This window comes from Brachyhypopomus gauderio, unplaced genomic scaffold (genome assembly GCF_052324685.1).
Source record: "Brachyhypopomus gauderio isolate BG-103 unplaced genomic scaffold, BGAUD_0.2 sc186, whole genome shotgun sequence".
In the NCBI taxonomy this organism is placed as follows: domain Eukaryota; kingdom Metazoa; phylum Chordata; class Actinopteri; order Gymnotiformes; family Hypopomidae; genus Brachyhypopomus; species Brachyhypopomus gauderio.
Window position 1 is genome coordinate 81,136 of NW_027507007.1, and position 21,107 is coordinate 102,242.

Here is a 21,107-nt window from a genome sequence, read left to right on the forward strand (position 1 = left end):
TCGGTTTAATCCGAGACTCCAGAAGTCCTCACGTGTTAGACAGACATCACCATCTTTAATGATAAGCTCTGTTTCTGGATGGTTAGTGTCCAAAATGTATTTCAGCTGAAATTAATAATAATTTAAATCAGTTACTTAATTTAGAGTGTGAGAGACAGTGCTTGACAGTGTAAGAGTGAGAGTTAAGTAATGTGAGGAAGCGAAGTTCACATGACGAGTTTAGATGATACTGTTTTTCTTCAATAGGACCCAAGTATTTTTCCCATTTCTCCCCAGAGAAAGCATATAAATGCTCAGAATGTTTAGGTGTCCAGTATTCATGGTCCTGATGTGACACGAATCTGGTTGGTCAATAATCTGACAAGAGAAATATTTAGGAATATTATTAAGAGTAGAAATTTCCCAATATACAATAATCTTGAACACCAATGACGACAAAACTTTTTAAACCTTACTTTTCAATTGGTAGAAAGGCCTAAGACGTGAGACATTAATGCAGCAACGAGTCCCTTTGTCTTTCACCACAGTTGTCACACCTTTAGCAGTGATGGTATCTACAGAAAAAGGCCCTTGATGCCGGTCTGCAAGGGAGTCTTTTCTGTGTTTTTTATTAGGGTTTTGGAATATCAACACCTCATCACCTGCACTCGAAACTGCATGTTTAACATTGCGAGCTGCAAATATGTTCTCGTTCAGCTGTGTAAATATCAAAGTAAAAATGTAAATGTAAAATGTGATATGGTAAATATGATAATATAAAAGTTAAGTTATACTGAATATTAACCTCATTAACAAACTCTCTTCCCTGGCCAGTAATAATTTTCTTGACCATGCCGAACCAGTACAGCTTCTTAATGATTGCAGCTGACACTTCACTTGTGATCTTAGATTGCAGAGGCTCAGCAACAACACATTTTGTATACAAGGCCGTCATAGTCATCACATACTTGTTGTATGTACATATACATACATTATATATAAAATGTAAATAAAAATGTAATTGTGCCATATTTTGTCAATTGTGATTTTTCACCGCAATCGAAATTTGTCCTCTGCATTTTACCCATCTGTGCAGTTACAACACACACACACACTAGTTATTACTAGGGGGCTGTGGATCACATGTGCCCAGAGCAGTGAGCAGCCCTAGCCCGGGGAGCAGTTGGGGTTAGGTGCCTTGCTCAAGGACACCTCAGTCATGGCCTCAGGTCTGTGAATCGAACCCACGATATATATATATTATACATGCACACACCCACATATACACATATACATATACATATATATATATATATATATATATATATATATATATATATATATATATATATATATATATATAATGAGACTGTGACGATCGGGGTCACGTCACTTTTAATGTAATACACATAGATTGCGCAATAGCGCACGAGGAACATCTGACACTTTACACAGAAACGTGTAGACTCTAGACAACGACGAGCACAGGACACTGCGCGAGCGCACATTAAATAGACAAACCACATTAACTCCAGGTGATTACGAGACGATTCACAGGTGAGACGGATTATCACATGACATAGCTATCACCACGAAATATCCACAGACGCAGACGATGCACGTAGACTACGTAAACACACGCCCAAAAGGGAGGGGCCGGGGTCCTCAACGTGACAGAGACTGTGGTTTCCTATTTGTCTGAATTTTCCCATGATGCCAAAAAAATTCTACTACCACCCAAGAGTGGGTAGTCTTTGTTTATCCCCCGGTGCAAATGTAGACAGATTCTGCTGTACCATTTTTCAAAAATCCACATTGAAGTCTTAATGTTGTTGGAGATAAATTTCTCAGAAATTGGTTATCAGTTTCTCAGAAGTCTCCCATAATGCCAAAAGAATTTCACTGCTGCATGAGAGTATGAACCCTTAACTATCATCACAGTAAGTTTGCACAGATTGCACTGTACCATTTCCTCATAAATCTATTTTAGGTTCATAATGCATTTAGGCGAATTAAAGCACTCATGTCAAATAGGCTGAATTAGGACATCAATTTGTCAGAAATCATCCACTATAGTTTGTGACCCTCTCTTTAATTTCCCTAATCAACTATGTGCATAAGATAATCAATTTGTAAAAATTAAAAATCAGGTTACTCAAATGATAATTTTTGCTTGCTGTGGAACTTTGATCATGATTACAATAACAAAGAACTCTAGAAGCTTCTCTGGCCTCATATACCCATGATGCCTTGCAGAGATATGCCAGAGAAAGGCTCTAGATAGAACATGCTGATGTAGGTTCACCAGCAAAAGACCAACTGGCTACATACCTGCATATTCCCACTGAGGCCAACTCTGATATGGGCAGAAATGTATTTAAATGGTTAAATACATGAGTACATGCCACACTGTGTACAGTGGAAAAGAAGAGGAAATTGCAGGCAAAACTAGCATCCACTTCTAAAACATGCCGTTTCAGACTTGAGGTAAGAAGTTTCAAGGAATACGTCACCTATAAACACAAAAACAAAACATCAACTAACTAGTCAGGAGCAGCTAGCATAATTTCAGCCAGCTCTGATTTCATTATTTCTGGGTGGAGGACTCCTACAATGTTCCTTGCCAAATGCTGGATGTGTTCAAAACATTCTTTCAGAGGACATACTGTAAACCCAAAGAATCATGGATAAAATAAGACCACCGTAGATGCACCTCTCCAGATGACCAGTAAGCTGTTGAGAACCTGACAAAAGAAGCTTCTGCAGGTCATTTCCTAGACATTGACCTACAATCTCATAAGCACGAAACCTGCTGGCACCCAAATGGGGCGTGTGATGGAGCTACCCTTCACCACAATGTACACAACATAAGTATGGACATTGATTTCATTATGTAAGTTAATAACTAAATGAAGACACATAGGATGCAATTTACTTTTTATTGAGTAATATTAATCAGCTTACCAAGGGAGAACCTGCACAGAAAAAAGGAAAGGTTATATAATGTATGTAATGAAAAATGTTCATTTTATTTGAGCAATACCGGTGACTGGTATGCAGAGAAAGGCAGCCATGTTGTTTTGTTGAGAAAACAGATTGGGTTCTGTAGAGTCAGGGTTGCCAGGTCCTACAAAAATATCCCGCACAAATTCAGTGTAAAACCCGCCCTTCAGTCAACAACTTTAGGGTTTGGGCTAGTTTAGGCTTCTGAAGGGCCTAAACTAAAATTGGCTATTATATCGGGATCGATTCTTAGTTTTGATTTGTAACTCCTGTGGTAGCCCAACTCAAAAGTATCCCAAAAAACCGCACCCAGCAACCCCAGAATTTTTACCTGCGGCTGGATTTTCAAACCAGCCCAATTTGGCGTGAAAACCGCGAACATGGCAACTATGTGTAGAGTGCTTTTATGGGTTGGGTTTTACCACCAAAAATCCAGGAAGTGACATCACAGGGCGAACAGGTCAAGGCCATGCAGAAGTGTCCGAATGTTATGTTTCTGTGCGGGATGCAGGATTTGATGTTCCTGTGTTAAACCATGGGTGGTAACAGAGGGTGGTCTTTCCCTGGAGGTCATACATAGTGGGTGTGACTCAAGGAGTCCCCATTGAAATGGGCTAAAACTGACCGTTTGTGTTTTGGTTTATCTGTGTATTTGCCAGGCTTGCTTGGACTCATTTTGCAGCATGTTGTGTAGTGAGAAAGACCGCGTCTTCAGTTCAGAAAGAAGGTAGAGACACAGAAGTGGGGGTCCTGTGTGTAAATGTACTATGTTGGTTATATCATCAAACAGATTCCTACAGATTAACCTGTTTTTGATAACTGCGGTTCCTTTGATATGCGCTGGGTGTTAAAGGAAGAGGAGTTTGGTGTAGGGTCTCTTCTTCTGTTTTCCTCTCTTCCCCTCTGCTTTCTTGCACATTGAGACACCCTGCACTGGTCTGTATAACTGTTTCCATGAGAATAACTACCTTTTCATACATTTGATTTAGAATAGTACTGTTTGATAATAAATGAATCTAGTTGTTAATAGATAAATCTAGTTAATTGCTTAACCAACTTTTCTTAGTTATATCCATAGCAGGCCAGATTAACTCCTAATAAGTATCAGATAAAGGTAAATGTATAATAACACCTATTCCCTATAAAATACTTAATCTGTTGCATACGTTTTATATGCCAACCCCTTAGTAACTGTAGCTGTAAACCTCTGACAAAGCAGGCTACTGTTTATAGCAAGGAACTTTGTGAAGTTGGTTAGTTATATCCCGTAACCTACAGTGAGCTATTGGATAAGTGAGTTCCCTTAACCTTTATTTAAACCTTAACCAAAACTATTACATATTATGCACATTAGTCCTTCATCTGCACCTATTTCCATCTTTAGTTGTAGGTAAGCAGGATTGAGGAGTTAAGCATCAAAACAAAAACCCATACAGCCGACCAAGGTGAGCTCTGTTCAGGCAGAAGACTCAGATGCAGTAGTAGAGTAAAATAATAATTAAATAATAAAAAATAATTAAATAATGTGATAAAAAGCGAATTATTTCGATTCATTTCGAGTATATGTATAAATATTTAACTTAATTAAGTTTAACGTGCTGGGAAATATTGAAATGGACCTTTAAAGTGACGTACAAGTGCTTTAATTCCACCTTATCAAGGTGTATGAACCCTGCAAACATGACTTTGTTCATTGCGCTGAGGCGCGGCGCGTGCAAAGTTACAAAATTCGAGATGTGCACGACCTCGAGAATCGACAGCACGCGAGACCCTCGCGCACAGGCAGAGCCACTGCGATTACGTCATTTTCGCCGCGCGGACCCTCGCGTCGCGTCGCGCTGCAGTGACTTCGTGGGCTACCGTTGCATTGTGGGGAATGTAGTGTTTGTGCGTGCAAAACACCAGCGGGCGGCTGTGGCCTGCGGGCCGGTTCTAATAGTAATTAAATATCATCCAGGGGGCCATAGATAATCAATTCGCGGGCGATCTGGCCCGTGGGCCTCGACTTTGACATATGTGTGTTAGAGAGATGTGAACCGATGGAGTCTCCCTTAAACATCACGGACACCCCCCTTTGCTGTGTCGTTGATGTTTTGAACCTTAGTGATGAGCAAGAATAGTCAGAAGCATTCGGGTAAGATATCAAAGTAAAATAAATTTTATTAAAGATGGATCAATCCAGAAATCTCCATTACAGAGTACACTGTATGGTTGCCTTTTATTGGTCTCAATAACATCCCTCAGTGTCCAGAAGTAGTCTGCTGACAAAGAGGGTATTAGTAGTTTCTTTGTTTGATTTTGAATAAGTGTGACATGTTGCATGTAGGAGGATGCTCCTCTATAAAACTGAAGTAACAGGGGAATCTTAACAGGTCTTTGTTTTGGTGATGTTAAAGAATGGTGAAGAATATGTTGCATCTGTTCCTACATCATCATCATCATGTGAGAGCTTCAGGATCACTCCTGAAATATGCAAATAAGAATACATGTCGGTTATTTCTCAAAATGGACTGAAGCTCTTCCTGTGTGAGTGAAGAACCTTGGCAGTGTTCTCATATGTGGTGATGGCATGTAGAAGTGACACCCATGTAAATAGGAGGGTTTAAGCCCTCCCTCCTGCTGCTTGGACAAGAACCAATTCTTTCAGTGTTTGCAGTGTTGAGGACAGAGAATAGGGAGCTGTAAATCTCTACTGGTGATGACGGATAAAAATTAAGGATATATCATCTGAAATAAATGTGCTGATTTCAGGTATAAAATCAATTCTGATTTGAATCTGTGGGCATCTGAAATGCTGTTCCAACTATTGCCAATGGATGGGGGTGTGGAGAAAGATGATTCTTAATGAATCATGATTCTTAATTCTTAATGAATCATCTCCTACGATTGGACGACAGAAACAGACAGGAGTAGTCCTGAACTGAACTGAGCAGATGTGTAGCCTGTTTTGTTAAGTGTGGATGTAGGTACTTACATGTGTATCCTCACTTGGACCTGGCATGGAGTTGGGTTTAGGGGGATACTGCCCCTACTGTACCTCAGTGAGAAGGTGAGCTCCTACCTTTGCATGTAGAAGAGCAGGTAGGCTGTTCTTGCCTTGCGCTTAAGGATTGCTGGCTCATTCATTTTTGAAACCTTTGAATCATTGAATGTTAACCAGCTCTCTCCTTTCTCCTCAGCTACGTCACTGATGTAGTGCCTTGTCAGGGTAGCAAGATGTCATTAGTCACTTTAGTTTCTACTGCATGTTTGTGGATAATGTCAGACTGCTCACCACTCAAAATTTGCAACAGGGCAGATGTAAGAGAAGGAGGAAACCCTGAGTGTCTATCCCTCCTCCTTCAGCTGAAGCAAACACATCATCAGGAACTCATGAGCGTCCTGTGGAAGACAGTACATCAGAAGAGCATTGCTCCTGGACTTCAGCAGCAACAGAGTGAGAAAATAAAGAAGGTTGTGTGCAGTTTCTGCAGGCTACTGCATGTGGTTCTGATGTGTTCTGAATGGCTCAGAGGTTGTTTAGCTGAACCTGTTCGTAGTCCTCTCCAAACGCAGGGCATCTGACTGAAATACAGGCATTCAGGGCTCTCAGGAGCTTCTTCTTCTGTGAAGAGCTACGACTAGTGAGCCTGCCTTGCTGCAAATCTGCAAAACATCTACGCAAGGTAACAGGGAGACCAATGTGGTTTATTTCTCTCAACATCACAACACCTCCCTAAGCACTCATAATTGAACAGTTCATTTAGACACGTGAATCCTTGACATTTGCCAAGAAGCACAAATAACCATCGACAGACATACCATTTAAAGAACAACCTCAAGTGGTATCATCTGAGTTAGTGCCCTGGTAAGAACTCAACAAACAGGTGGGTCTTCAGTCTACACTTGAAGATAGCAATAGACTCTGCAGTCCTAGCAGCTAATGGAAGATCGTTCCACCATCTTGGAGCCAGGAAGGAGAATAGTCTGGAGCTTTGTCTTCCATGAGACTTTAAACATGGAGTTTCGAGTCGAGCCAAGCTTGAGTTTCTGAGTATTCGCTGTACGGATCGGCTTTTGACCATGGACATCATGTAGGGAGGGGCCAGTCCATTTTTGGCTTTGTAAGCAAGCATCAAGGTTTTATATCTGATGCGTGCCGCTACTGGAAGCCAGTGAAGAGAGCGTAGCAGAGGAGTCACATGTGAGAACTTGGGGAGATTGAAGACCAGTCGTGCTGCAGCATTCTGAATTAGTTGTAGAGGTCTGATGAGGGTGATAGGAGCACTGATAATCAGCTGCTGATAACCAAAAATCCCATAACGGTCGAGTCTGTAATGCTGATGGTTGTCCACGGTGATGATGAATAGTCCACGGATGGTGATTCTTTCTGGCTTTCCTCACAGTTCCTTGCACACTGACGATGGTGATTGTTCTAATAATCCCGACGATCAGTTCTTGATGCTGTTAAGTCCTCTGGTCTTGTCTCTGTTCTCTGGCGTGGACCATAAAGTCTCTCATTATCTTGATGCACATCTCGTCAAGGCTTATTATTCTGTCCTGGTCCACAAACTGCAGTAGTCCTCTTGTCCTGGGAGCCTGCGTGAAATTCAGGTTGCACAGCTGTCGGTAGTCTCTAATCCAGGAAGAAGCACAGGGGACCTACATGATGGACAGTACGAAAGAGACAGAAAAGAAAAATAAAGACTACACACAGCTTTATGTTTTCATGAGAAATCTGGAAGATGTGTTAGGGTTACACAAACCTCAAAAGATGAAACAGAGTGTGAGGGGAAAGAGAAGAATGGGCAGATGTAAAATTATCAGTCCATGTGATGTTCTGCTTCTGTGTCCCAAAAGAACAACATCTAGTCCTCATGTGGTTATGGGAAAACCTTCAGCATCTGAAAAACACACATGCAAACAAAAATATTAAATTACGTGGAAAAATAAAACGCATGCCACACAGTCAAATCATGAATTTATAAAAGAATAAATTAATGTGTAGGTGTTTAAAAGCCTGGAGGTGGACGTTGAGGGGGTGCTCTTGGTGGGTATGGACTGGTGGAAAAAACAGCTGGGTTCGGTGTCTCCAGGGTCTGGATGTGACTAGACTCGGATGACCTGAAAATGTCATCCGAGCCGATGAAGACACCCTTAAACCAAGTGGACACCTGTGTTTGCTACAACACACACACAGTAAAAATGCATTTAGATATCATTTTCTAAAAACCTCACCACAAATAAGTCTTAATGCCAGAGCCGGAGTGGCTAATCGGGAGATTCGGGAGGATTCCCGATGGGCCGGCTCATGTCAATCTCTAGTTTGGGCCGATTGGGAGGGAAAAATAATTTTGGGCCGAATTTGGACATGAATCACCCGGGCTGAAAAAGTGACCCACTCCGGCCTTGCTTAATGCAATCAGAAAGGAAGAAGCACTGACCAGAAAAATATTCTGCACCAATGTCGATTTTGAACAGGCGCGCAGGTAAATGTTTGCCTCCGTGATGCCGGTTCCCCTCCCCTGAATTAACAGAGGACATGCTGATGAGTGTAATTCAGAATGGGACAAGCTAGTTATGTCACGGTACGGCGGCCCCCTACTGGTCGCCCCCGTCTACAGCAGCAGCTTGTCCTGTGGGTGTGGCGTTGTGTTCGTCCCTCAGGTGGGCGGAGCCCGCGATCCATCTCACCTGAGGGTCGTTTGTTCGTCTATATATGTCTTGTCTTTGTACCAGTTGACTGCTGGTTATTATATCCTTAATTCGGATCAGTTCACGGGTTTTGGTTTGCGCACTTTACATATTAAACCATCCTATTTCCCTGAGAATTGGCGTGATCCCTTCCATTTATTTTCGCTCACCCTACCCGTCACAAGTTAAAGATGCTTATAGTCAATACTCTTCGTTACCTTGATGCAGGCCACGGCACTAGCGCTGGCAAAGTGGTGGAGGGTAAGCTACAAATACAAAGAAAAGATTAGGTTGAAGGGACGTTGACAGTAGCATGTCCATTCTTACTGAAATTGTGAACCTGTTCCCATGACTCACCTCTGCATCTATCCAGTAGAATTCATTGTTGAGCACCCACCAGTGCTCACTCTGCCGCCCACTGTAGATGGACTTGTGCTGAAGCTTCACCTCCACCACCTGCATTTTATGGGTTTTGCATCGTCAAAGTAGCAAAAAACTCATTTTGGTCTGGGGGCCGAATACAACTTAATCGGACCTCAAGGGGGCCAGACCAGTAAACTCATTACAAAAAATTACATGGAACTAATAATAATCAATCAATCATCAGTTATTCATATACAGTGTTGCGAATAACAATAATTATTAATATAATTATTATTACAATAATAATAATGCATTATTTTTAACGGCGTTAGGTAACGGAGTCATTTTGTCAGTAATGGGATAATATAATTAATTACTTTTCCTGTCGTTACAACGCCGTTGACGTTACTGGTCATTAAAAGCGGTGCATTACTATATATTGATATACTAACACTAGAAGTCCCTGAAATTTCAACCACCCCCCTGAAGTCCCAAAAGAGGGTCCAAAGAACCTTAGTCCAAACTGACACCTCTGGTGGCTCCAATTAACATCCATTCATTTGCAAAAGTGCCCATTGCCTGAGGAATCAGCAGGGGGGAGAAGAGCTGAACTTGCCTCCAGTGTTATGTAAATGTGGCGTGTGTCAGGTATGGGTGGTTCCTGCTGAAAGCTTGCACCTCCTTGGCTGCCATATGAGACTGTGCAAGATCTCTTGCAAGAAGTCTCCTCATCTACAGAACCATATGTTTGAGATTTGATTTGTGAAAGGTTGAAATAATGTGAAATTGACACAAACATAATATTTGAATTATAATGGCATATAGGTGGCATATTGATTAGTCAAAATGGCTCTGATATTTTTAACCTTATTTTAAGTAGTTTTGTCTTTTGAAAAACTGCTAATAGGTAAAAATGTTTTTACATAAATGTATACAAAAAACCCTCAGCTACTTGAAATAGAATAATATTATTGAGCAATTTTAACTTATCAAGATCAAGATTTTGCAGTGTGTCTCTTCCAAATACAGCCATAACCAGCAAACAAAAATAGGAAATTTAGGAAATCTTACCAAAAGAGATATCACTACTACAGATTTTCACTACTCTCTGAAAACTAACAATGTGTTGTGTGTGACATTTGTGACCCTAGGCTTGAAAATTGCTTCATATGGGCTTTTCAAACTTTTTTTTTTGGCCCACCTCCACCCTTTCACCTTTGGAGGACAACTTTGTTTTCATGTAAGGATCAAAAGAAAACAATTCTGTATAATACAGTACAATAGTGATAAAAACAATTGGAGTTAGGTGAACCATACAGGACAGGAGAGAAAAGAGGGGGAGAGAAAGTAAAAAGGGAAAAGACAGAAGAGCAGAAAAAACAGCTCAAATGATTCACCAACTGCTGCTACTAAATGAAGAGCAGAAAGTAAGACATACAGCACAAATGACTGATGTATGTGTGTGTGAGTGTGTGTGTTTATGTAAGTGCAACATAGGATAAATGTACAGAATGTACTTATTAGCAAGGCCCCAGAGGCCAGAGGCAGGCAGAGAAAGACCAGGGAACCCCACCCGCCCACGGCCCCTCCAGGATCATGTCCAAAGCCTGCTGTGTACTGGAAACCTTTGCTATCCTTGCTTCTCAGTCAACAGAGTAAGTGAAATGTGTGGTGACATGAATTTTCATCCACATGTAGGTGGCTACAGTCATCTTTCTCTTTATTATAAAACTGACACAGACATTATTTGAACTATAATTCCAAAACATCTCAAGTCTGCCTCCTTTGTACTAATTTTGGATTTTTTTCTCACTGCAAAAGGTGACATGATTATTGGTCAAAATAGCTAAAGTTCAGATTTCTCTGAAAGGGTATTTTCTTCTCCGTCTGAGTCAATGGATCAACATAGCTCACACTATCACCCATCCCCCCGTCTACCTAGAAGTGGCTGCATGACAAAGGATGGCCTCATGGCCTCATGATCCAAAATACCTTAGCACTGGCTTTTGGCAGGCTCAGGTAGAAATGTAGTAATGTTAGTAATGTTTTTCTTCTAAAAAAGATAAGTGGGTTCAAAATAACAATTTTTGAAAAAAATTACCAAATTAATTGTGTTGATCCACCTCAAAAAAGGTCATGCAAAAGTCTGTAAGCTGGTCCTGAGTGTGTCTGCCCATCCCCCAGCTGCATTGTTGTGCAGGGGACATGCATAAGGTGAGAGAGGCAGTCAGAGGGCCTGGCTGTGAGCAGCAGCTACAGAGGACATGATGTAAGTTTAGAAATATATACAATAAAGTTGAAATGTTCTCAACAGAGCACTCACATACAATTATCCACTCAGTCTGCCACTCCCTCATTTGGGGAGAAAGCTACACTATTGTGGCTATGCCCCAGACAATTTTTTAATCATGGAGGGGTCTGAAATTTTTGTCTTAGGTGCATGTCCTCACTGTATTGGAATATTTTATTGTCTGAGTGAAAGATAAACAAAATGGGGTCACTAAAGTGGGAATAGCCACAGTACTGTAGCTTTCTCCCCAAATGAGGGACTGGCAGACTGGGTAGATAGTTGTATGTGAATGCTCTGATGAGAACACTCATGAACAATTGTGCAAATGTGAGATGTGTCGACTGCTACAGATACACGTGTGGCAAATGTACCAGGGAGATACCCTGGCAGTGCCAGGCATGTTCTGACAGACTGCTGAAGTGCTAGTCACACAAGAAGGACATACCACTCTCTCACACACACACACACACACACACACACACACACACACACACACACACACACACACACACACACACACACACACACACACACACACACACACAGAGCCCTGCACTGCAGCCTATTGTAAATATGTGTGGAATTGTTTTATTCCTTGTATTTTTTGTATAATTTTATGGCAATAATAAAAAGCATGGAACATAAAAAAGCATGGAAACATAACAGTTGTTCTTTTGTATGTTTCTCATGCTGAAATTTCAGTCCTCCTGACTTAGACACAAATGCTTCTGGTCATTACTCATATGTACCTGGCTATAAAATTTCTAATTTTCTATTTAAAATATTAAAAAACAATTTATTGTTTGTGCTTTGTTGCTCAGATAAAACTAAACTATATACAATATATATAACCTTTATATTATAAAATACAATAAACTGAATAGAACTAACTAAATGGCTAAACTCAATGAAAAACAACAATTAGTTGTGAGCTGAAGCATGCCCCCTCCTGTGGTGCGCCAGTAATTGCCTTATTTACAGAACAAAAGTGCCTGCTCGCAGCTGATAATAGGGTGTTATCTAAAATCCTTCAGTTCTCTCGACCCTTCTCTGGGTTCCGATGGTAGAAGTGTTGAAAGACCCTTCTCTGGGACTTCTAGTGCTAACAGTAAAGGGAGCGGAACGCTGCCCAGGCTAGTGAGGAGTAACAGATCTCGATAGGTCACAGTTCTCGGTGTAACACCTGTTTAACTTAACAAGTCAGTAAGTGATTGGCTAAGGCAGCGTTATGGTAGCCAATCAGAGCCAGTGTTTTTACACGCGTGCCGAAGCACTCCAGTGACACGACACAAACGGAGAAGAGACAGAAATGGCGAGTCAGAAGCAAGCCGAAGAAAAATTTGCATATTCAAGTTGGCGATATAAACATTAATTAAGAAAATACTTGAAGTTTTCCTGTTTAAGGGACACACACATGAACATAGTCCCTTAAACCGGATAAAACATTGGTAAAACTGTGCAGTAAAAGCTTAGCGGCATGTCTGGCCACACTCGCTGCCCCTGTGAAGTTCTCCCTTGAAAGATCCTATGCTCGGCATTTAAATGAGTAGCCCCGGCCCCAACTTTGTTAGACTCTACCACCTACGTTGGAGCAGGACTACATACGTCGCCATTGAAACACGTACAACATACACAAACATAACTGTATGCTATTGTTTGCTATACATCACATTCAGCATTACAACTTTTCCTGTCCTCCTCCTACAGGTTCAGTAGGACCTGCCTCCCCCCCTTCTGCAGATGACCGTGGGCTCTACCGGCCAGCACCAGGGAAGCCCTGGAAGACGGCCCTCCCCCCCTGAGGACAAAGAACCTCTAGTGAGTTATTCCTCTTATATATATATATACACATACACACAGTCCAGGTGATGGGTCAGGTCTCTGACCCCATCAAAGTCTTTATTTTGCTTTTCTGTCTCTTTCTTACTCTCCATCATGTAGGTCTCCAGTGCTTCTTCCTGGAGTAGAAACCACAGACAGCTGTGCAACCTGATCTTCACCCAGACTTCCAGGACAAGAGGAGTAATGAAGTTTGTGGACCAGGACACAATGCATGTTGCCTTCTGTCATGCAGGTATCACAATGAAGCAGTCTGGTTTTCTTTTTTTTTTCCCCATTTTAATTGAATAACATTTTCTACTTCCAGCAATATCACCCAAGTAGGTGTTTTCCCCTCATTTTCTGCAGATCTTTGAGAAAGCTGTTGCCAATCTGGAATGCGTCGACTTTCTCCTGAGCTTAGAGATGGTCTTGTCAGAGGTGGATGGTGCTTCAGCACTGGTAGACTGGAAACCTGCAAAGTCAAAGCAAACAGACGGTGTGAGAGGGATGCTGTGTGTAGTCTTCCATGCTGTTGTCATTGTTGTTCATGCCCTATTAGTTGTGCAGCAGGAAAGACTACTAAACCATAGAACACAACTAAACCATGGAAGACTACTATACCATGGACCCCTCACTTCTTTATACATAATACTGTCATGAATTAAACTTCACCAAAGAAATACTAAAATGCGTACCATCTGGAATATGTCTGTCCACCACCTGGTCCTCCGTGTGAATATGCACTTAGGTTGTCCGTTTCTTTAAAAAGAGCAGACAATTTGATATAAAATCATTCAAAATATGATTGACGGTAGCATAAATGTATGGTTGAAAATCATTCAGAAGAGCAGAATCTAAAGCTAATGGTGTGACTGGGAATAAATACATTTTAAAAACAGATACCTTGAATCTCAGCTTCAGAAATCTTGGAAACCTGAACCACCAAGATTTCTTCTCCAGCCCCACGTCCACTGTCTGTGCTGCACTCTGCAGAACGGAGCCTGTATGGTCCTGTTCTGTCCGAGAGATGGTGATGCCAGCGACATCACCGAACAGAGTGAGGGCAATCAGAGCTGACAGCTCTGAGCAGCATCTCTGTAGAGACAGCCTCACTTCTAAGTCAGCCTCCGTCACAGATGCGCTTCTAGAACCGTAGTGATCAGTGTCAGGCTTGGTCCAGGATGTCAACCCAAGGCGTTCTTGGAGAAAAGTTTCTGAAGCAGTCTTCACAAATCTCCTCACGATGCCCGACTGGAGTGCCTCCTCAGAAAGGTCAGTATCCGACAGCACTGACCGAGTACCCCTGCAGCTCATTTGTGCTTTTACTCGGTCCAGAGCCGCAATCCTTTCCAGCATCAGGTTCCTCACTATAGGGATGAGGTCCTGAGCAACCACCTCCTTCACTGCCACTTTGACCCATGCCGAGATTTTTTCCAGCACTTCAATCAAATCCTCCATTTTCATCTAGTTAGGTTAAAGGAAAGTGTAAAAAGTTCATCAGTATCCAAAAGCTTAATGATTTTTAATTATTACCTTTTTTAACCTTAAGCTGATTATTTCTTTAAGTAAAATGCTAATGTAAAGAACATCTAATGTTGTGAAGGTCTGACCAGACATGGCCAAAGGCTCATGTTGCTATGGTAACACACACATGCAGATAGGAAGACAGAGATACAGAGATTGGTACTCACATTGCTTGGCAGTGTATTCCTCAGCTCTTCAGTTAGAACAGCTGGATTAATCCCAGAGGTGGATACGACTCCACCACTTTTCACACATGGAGGAGTGTTGAGATCATCCATCACTGCCTCCTCCACTCTAGTACAGCAAATAGCTGTGGTGAAAGAAACATTTACTTTAAGCATCTATGAGGCAGACACTAATGATGCACATAAGCAAATGTCACTAAAAACATAAATTGTGGAAAATTATAGTTATGAATAAATAACCTCATAATGCATCACGTTTTGGTAACATGTAATCACGCTAAATCTCACCTGAAAACCATCTGCTATGGTCTTTCTTTGCCTGCTTGTTTTTCACGCTGGGGGCCGACACATCACAGCCCTCAGGAAGCTCTTCTGTTGGCCCAGCTTTCTTAGACTGTAGTAGAGAAAATGAAGAAAAAATGAGTTTCATGATGACTATCGCAAGGGTTCTCAACTGGTCTCAGCCCAGGACCCACTTTATCCTCATGGTCATTAAGTCGCGACCCACTTTTTAAAAAAACGTTGTCGGTTGCCGTACACCATGCACTTTATGCAATACAACTTGTTTGGTGGTCTTATGAAGGACCGTTTATAAGCTATTGAAATTATTACAAAAAACAGTGTGTAGTGCTCTGGGGCCTTCACGACCGCCACTTGCGTCTATGTTAAGGTCATTTGTAGACGGTGCCTTAGACGTTGCAGTGATGAAAGTTGCACATTTAAAATACGTCTATTCCTGACGTAAACAAAGTTGTAGATGTTTGTCTTGGTTGCCAGAAAAAAGAATTTTATTATAGCACTTTTGCCAATACTGTCTTAGTTATTGAAGAAAATTCCGAATACTCGAACGTGAAACAAACTTGTTTCCTAGTATGCATACGAGTGACTTTTGATCCCAATTAACTTAAAATTATGTACAGTTATAAAGAAGTGTCCTCTTTGTGTCCGACAGAGATGTAGACTGTGTGGAAAAAATGCGATATTTTTCGCTTGGCCATTTTCAACGCTTAGTGCTCAAGTTTCAGCTCCGTTTTGCGAGTCATGCTGGTGATCGGATTCCTGCATTTGTTGATGGGCACAGACGAACATGTGAGCGGGAGCTGGAGTCTATCGTTTAACTTTTAAAATACAAACTCAAAAGAAAATGATGTAAATTTTTCCAATTACAAAAAATCCTTACCCATAAAAAAATAATGCTGTTGTATCGGCTGTCGCCAGTGGCGAATGAAATAATTATATTAGGGTTACCATAAATATTACTCGCAAATTAATATTTATGGTCGTGATTGCGACGATTTTAGTCGCAATCTGAAGCCCTGGCATGTCTGACGGGTGCCTCTTTTTTCCAGGATAAAAGGTGAGTACAAATTAGAAGAGTAGCATATTAATTTTTTTACAAGCTGTCCGCGACCCACCCAGAACGTGTCCGCGACCCACCAGTTGAGAATCACTGGTCTATCGTATTTGGACTGCTCAGACGGGATGGGTGGGGGGGCGTACATCATATTTTGAAAGCCAATGTGTTGATTTTGGTTCACGAATAGATTAATTTCTGAGTAACGTTGTGCATAAGGATTTTTAAAGTTTTGTAGTGGGCCAGTAGCAGCCTTGTTAAGATGTGCGACACCCTAAAGACCAACAAATAACGTCATTCCACGCCACCATTGAATTTCGGAAACTGCGCTGAATACGGCACAATCATTAATTAGCAATATGTTCATGAGCTAGGCCTATGTAGTGCTTTCTAATGTGTGTTTCTAAATAAAACCATGCGTGTTATACAACCCTTTATCTTAAAGTAGGCTACGTTATGCATTAAACACGTTGTAGAATGCTACCCTTTTCTGTGAAAATAATACAGGCTGCGGACATCCGCGCAGACAGGATAGGGGGAATACGAACATTTTATAATTTGATTTTTTTTCTCAACACCGCTGGACTCTCAAGGAGAGAATATTAATCTATCTTAATAATGACCTCAGATGGTTAATAACCAATATTAATTGGTTACACATCTTAAATGTGATAAGAGGCCGTAAAATGAAGTAACTGGGATGTAACCGGATAACTAATGTTAATCTGAGTCGCCATTTGTGGTCGAAAGCAATTTAGTTCTATTTTTGTGCAATATTCTACAATCACTGTTGCTACAAAGCAACTTTAGAGAACTGTCTCGACGAGGAATGTAATTTTCAATAAATAGACTGAGAAGCGGCTCTCTCGAACTTACTCGGACTAAAGTGAGATTATGGAAAAAGCTCAAAGGAACATGAACTTACCCTCATCATTAGTTTAAACATGATCAATAGTCACTCCTTTACTCGCACAAGATATCGGTGAACCGCTGTAGTAGCTACTTCAACCTCCGTGACGATCGAACCATCTGTGGTTAAATTAAACACTGTCTGTGGCGACTTTTATAGGTCTCCTGCATTGTGACTTCATATGCCGTGTTGTCGTAGGGACGCAGTTAGATAATAACTAAAACTACTAATTGCCCGTGTTGTCATAGTGACAGTTAGATAATAACTAAAACTACTAATTGGCCGAGTCTTCAAGTGCAAATCACATTGGGCTGGCCCATGTTAATCTCAGTAGTTTGGGCCGGGACATTTATCACACCCACTCTGGCCCTGGAACATGTATCAGATCCACTCCGGTGTTATAAAAATCTGTGCTACCCATCGAATGTCTTACTTAGGTATTTTCATGTCAGTGTACAACGTACACCTATAATTTTGCGTTTCAGCATTTTTTTCTCTTGAATTCACAATGAGGACTGTCCATTTATTTTGCCAATTTACTTTTTTGTCAACAATTATTAAATATTTTTGTGAATATCCTCGGAAAGACCTGAGAAATATCACTACTGCTTTGTTTCTAATACGTGGAGGTTCCAAATGTCTGCTAGTCAGTTTGTTTTATCCTTGCCAGTAAATAACTGTGCTCTCTTTTATCATTCCATCCTGAATGGTTTTAGTTGACTGACCTTGAAAATAGCACTTCTTAACCTTTGACGTTCGTTCAGTTTGGCTATTTTACATTTTGAATCAATTTTATTAAATACAAGTAAATAACCATGAAATGTTAATGACGCTTGCACTCATCGCAGTCATTTCTGCAATGCTCAGTTAAACGTGCAATTGAGAAGTGGGACACGATACCTGTTTCGGATAAAGGGGACATACCCAAAGAGCTTCAACAAATCACAGAGGCAAAATCTCAGAGTCCCTCCAAGTTTCAAATAAAAGGTCATTAAAGTTCAAACATATGTTAGTCAAAACATGCTTCCAGCATTAATACTGTAGATTTTATGGTATATGGGAGGGGGGTTATCTATCGTATTTGGACTGCGCAGACAGATTACATGGAGAAACCTGTGCACTTCACCTGTTCCAAATGCTCAATTCGGTTAACCTCATGTTAAGGCTCTAACGTTGGAGGATCCGTGGCTCCGTCCGAAATGCCGTGCAGTAGGCACTAGATTTCAATGCATTACGTTCTGCTCAAATCTTAAAGCAGTGCGTTCTTTCAGTAGGCGACTGGGCAGTTTTCATAACCTCGAACATACTACGTCCGTCACCTATGTCATACGATATGGCATATAACGTTATACCACCACAGTTTAAGGACCGCTATGAATTAAAAGCGCCATTCCATATTTGTGTTTTATATATTTATATTGATTTAGAATCAGCATCAAGACGTCGTCGAGGACTAACAGAGTTACAATAACCATTAACCTCGATTTAGCCTTATTAATAATCCCAAAGCTAGATATATTTATATTTGCAAGGGTTATAATTTTCAAGGGGATAATTTGGCATTTCACTAGCATCACTGACAAGGTGAGGTGAATCCCCAACTTTGTTATATCAGTGTGACAATTAGGCAACCAAGATTTATAATAAACTAAATATTAACGTAAAATAATTTGACATACAAACCACTTCTAAACCAAATAAAGTTGGTCAAATCTTTAAAATCAAATCTTTAAATCACAGAAAGTAAAAGTGTCTAAAATTGATGTAAGTGTCATCACCATTGTAGTTTTTATTTTGTGGTTGTACAGGGTGTCCGCCGGGTCTTAAAAGTACTATAAGTTGATAAATCAATATTGGAAAAATGAAGGCCCTTAAAAAGTATTTAAAAGCCTTAATCGCGATTTTGGAGTAGGGCCTACTGGATTTTCGTTGATATTTTAGCTTTGCAACAAAAAGTATGCAACTATTAAAAATAAGATGTCCCTTTTTTTACATCCGGTTTATGTAAAAACTTTTGGGAATCATTTTCACTATCAGTTCGTTTTTAAATTCTCTATTAAGGCTTTATTTTATTATTTTATTTTTCATACAGAAAATAATTCTGGAAATATAATGTGTCGTTTTGCAAATATAACACACGGCAAAGTGAAGGAAAAAAAACAATAAAATCCAGTCAGCTCGCGCTCTCCAAATACTTGATTTAAAAAACAAAAATGCTTTGGACGGAACCTACACGTACCATAAGGCCCGTTAGGCTTTTTAAAGGTAAAAATGAGTGGACTAAAGAAAAGAAAGTGGGAACTGAGTGCCGAGTGCTTAAAAAGTGTGTTGAGTGGACAACAAAATATTTTTCTAACTGAGCTTTGATCAACGGCTGTATGTCTGATATGCCAAGAAACGGTTGCAGTTTACGAAATCAGCCGTCACTTTGCTACGAAGCATGCAAACCATGCTAGCAAGCAGTCAACAGAAGGACGAGCGGCTACTGCTCAGAGGTTGGCAGTTTCTCTACTGTGTTATGAAAAAAAGCATATGGAAAGTTTGGAGGAGCAATGTGCGCATTTACGCACAGCAGGGGTACAGTAGCTTCATTAACTCGCTGCACATCGCTCTCAATTTAAAGAGCCCTTTCTAGTTTCTGCTGCTGGCAGGATATTTAATGCAGTCTGTCTCTCAGGACAATAAGTCCATGATTTTGCGAGGTTTAAAACAATTAAAAATTATTGAGCTTGAGTACACTGTAAAAAAAAATCTTAATTTTATGGAAAATAACTGTAAATATTTAATGTATTTTAACATTTTTTCCAATTGTATGCAAAACTTTGTAAAATTACAGACATTATTTGTAATTTAACAAAATGTCTTTTATTTTAAGTATTATGACAATAATTACAAGTTACATGCTTTTCTCGTTTTTTACGGAAATAATACAGTATTATTTATACGGTATTTTCCTGCTTTCTTAAATTATATACAGATTCATGTATAATTACAGCAATTATCTGCAATTAAACATTCAGTTTAATTCAGAGGATCCATTGATGTTCAGGAGAAAAATGTACACAGAACAAAATATATAGGTTCGGACATATTAATTTGCCACAGAACATGATGGTAATTGAAAATAATTTCTGCAATTGAAAATGCTCATTTTTATGATGCCTACAGAATGAAGAGTGACTTCCTAATGTCAGTTCAGACATTAGATTTTTACATAGGCATATCTAAAGTATGTAACTGTAGTAATGGCTGTAGGAGATTTCTGTTGATTGTTCCATCTCTATTGATGTCTGTTCTCATTTTAGTTCTTGTGCAGTCAATGGCAATAGAAAATGGCAGTTTGTTTGGGCGCTGGACTTTTAAAAGAAACATTTCTAAACACTGGGTCTATACTTGAACATAACCAAGGAAATAACCTGTAACACACTGAGAGACAGATGAACTGATAAACTGGTAGACGTACATTGTAATGGAACAGGCTTTTAAACTTAAAAATGTGTGTGCCTATAGTTACACACTGGAATAAAAACACAAGTTGAACAACCACTTAAATATAAATGTTATCTCTAGGGCATAAACGTGATTTGAGCTCAACGTATTGCTTTTAACCATAATTGGTTAATCTGACTGTCATTCAGGAAACTGGCCAATGACAACTGTTCACGCCTCTCAGGTCATGTTTGAAAATTTCAGTGAGTGTGCTGACGGTCAGCCTACGAGCTGTGGTGGCGAGCTAGCTACCAGGATTATTTTACATCTACCTGCCAAATTATTATTTTGAGCGGATTATCGTTGGATGATTCAACAAAATAAGATGGAAACGGGGCACAGAGGAAGAAAATTTAAGTGAAGCATTATTGGTGACATCAGGTAAGAAAACGTCCTTACTTTATGTAAGCCAACGTTAGCTAGTTAACTAGCTAGTTAGCCCAGTTAAAAACACATTTCACGTGAATGTTTCATTTGATAAAGATGAAAACAATAAAATATTAATATCTAATATTC

The 21,107-nt window shown here is 40.2% G+C and overlaps 1 protein-coding gene and 1 long non-coding RNA gene across 2 annotated transcripts; both read right to left on the reverse strand.

The window, feature by feature from the left end:
- Positions 1 to 13,189: 13,189 nt before the first annotated feature.
- Positions 13,190 to 14,914, reverse strand: LOC143502050 (uncharacterized). Its single transcript, XM_076995231.1, has 4 exons — positions 14,821 to 14,914; positions 14,033 to 14,593; positions 13,825 to 13,888; positions 13,190 to 13,601 (listed from the first exon to the last, which is right to left on the reverse strand). The coding sequence occupies exons 2-3, from the start codon at positions 14,591 to 14,593 to the stop codon at positions 13,874 to 13,876; spliced, it is 576 nt and encodes a 191-aa protein (XP_076851346.1). The 5' UTR covers positions 14,821 to 14,914; the 3' UTR covers positions 13,190 to 13,601; positions 13,825 to 13,873.
- A 2-nt stretch (positions 14,915 to 14,916) lies between these two features.
- Positions 14,917 to 17,282, reverse strand: LOC143502051 (uncharacterized). The gene is made up of 3 exons (XR_013127065.1): positions 17,118 to 17,282; positions 15,127 to 15,232; positions 14,917 to 14,963 (listed from the first exon to the last, which is right to left on the reverse strand). It is a non-coding gene; the product is annotated as an uncharacterized LOC143502051 (long non-coding RNA).
- Between the last annotated feature and the right edge of the window lie 3,825 nt (positions 17,283 to 21,107).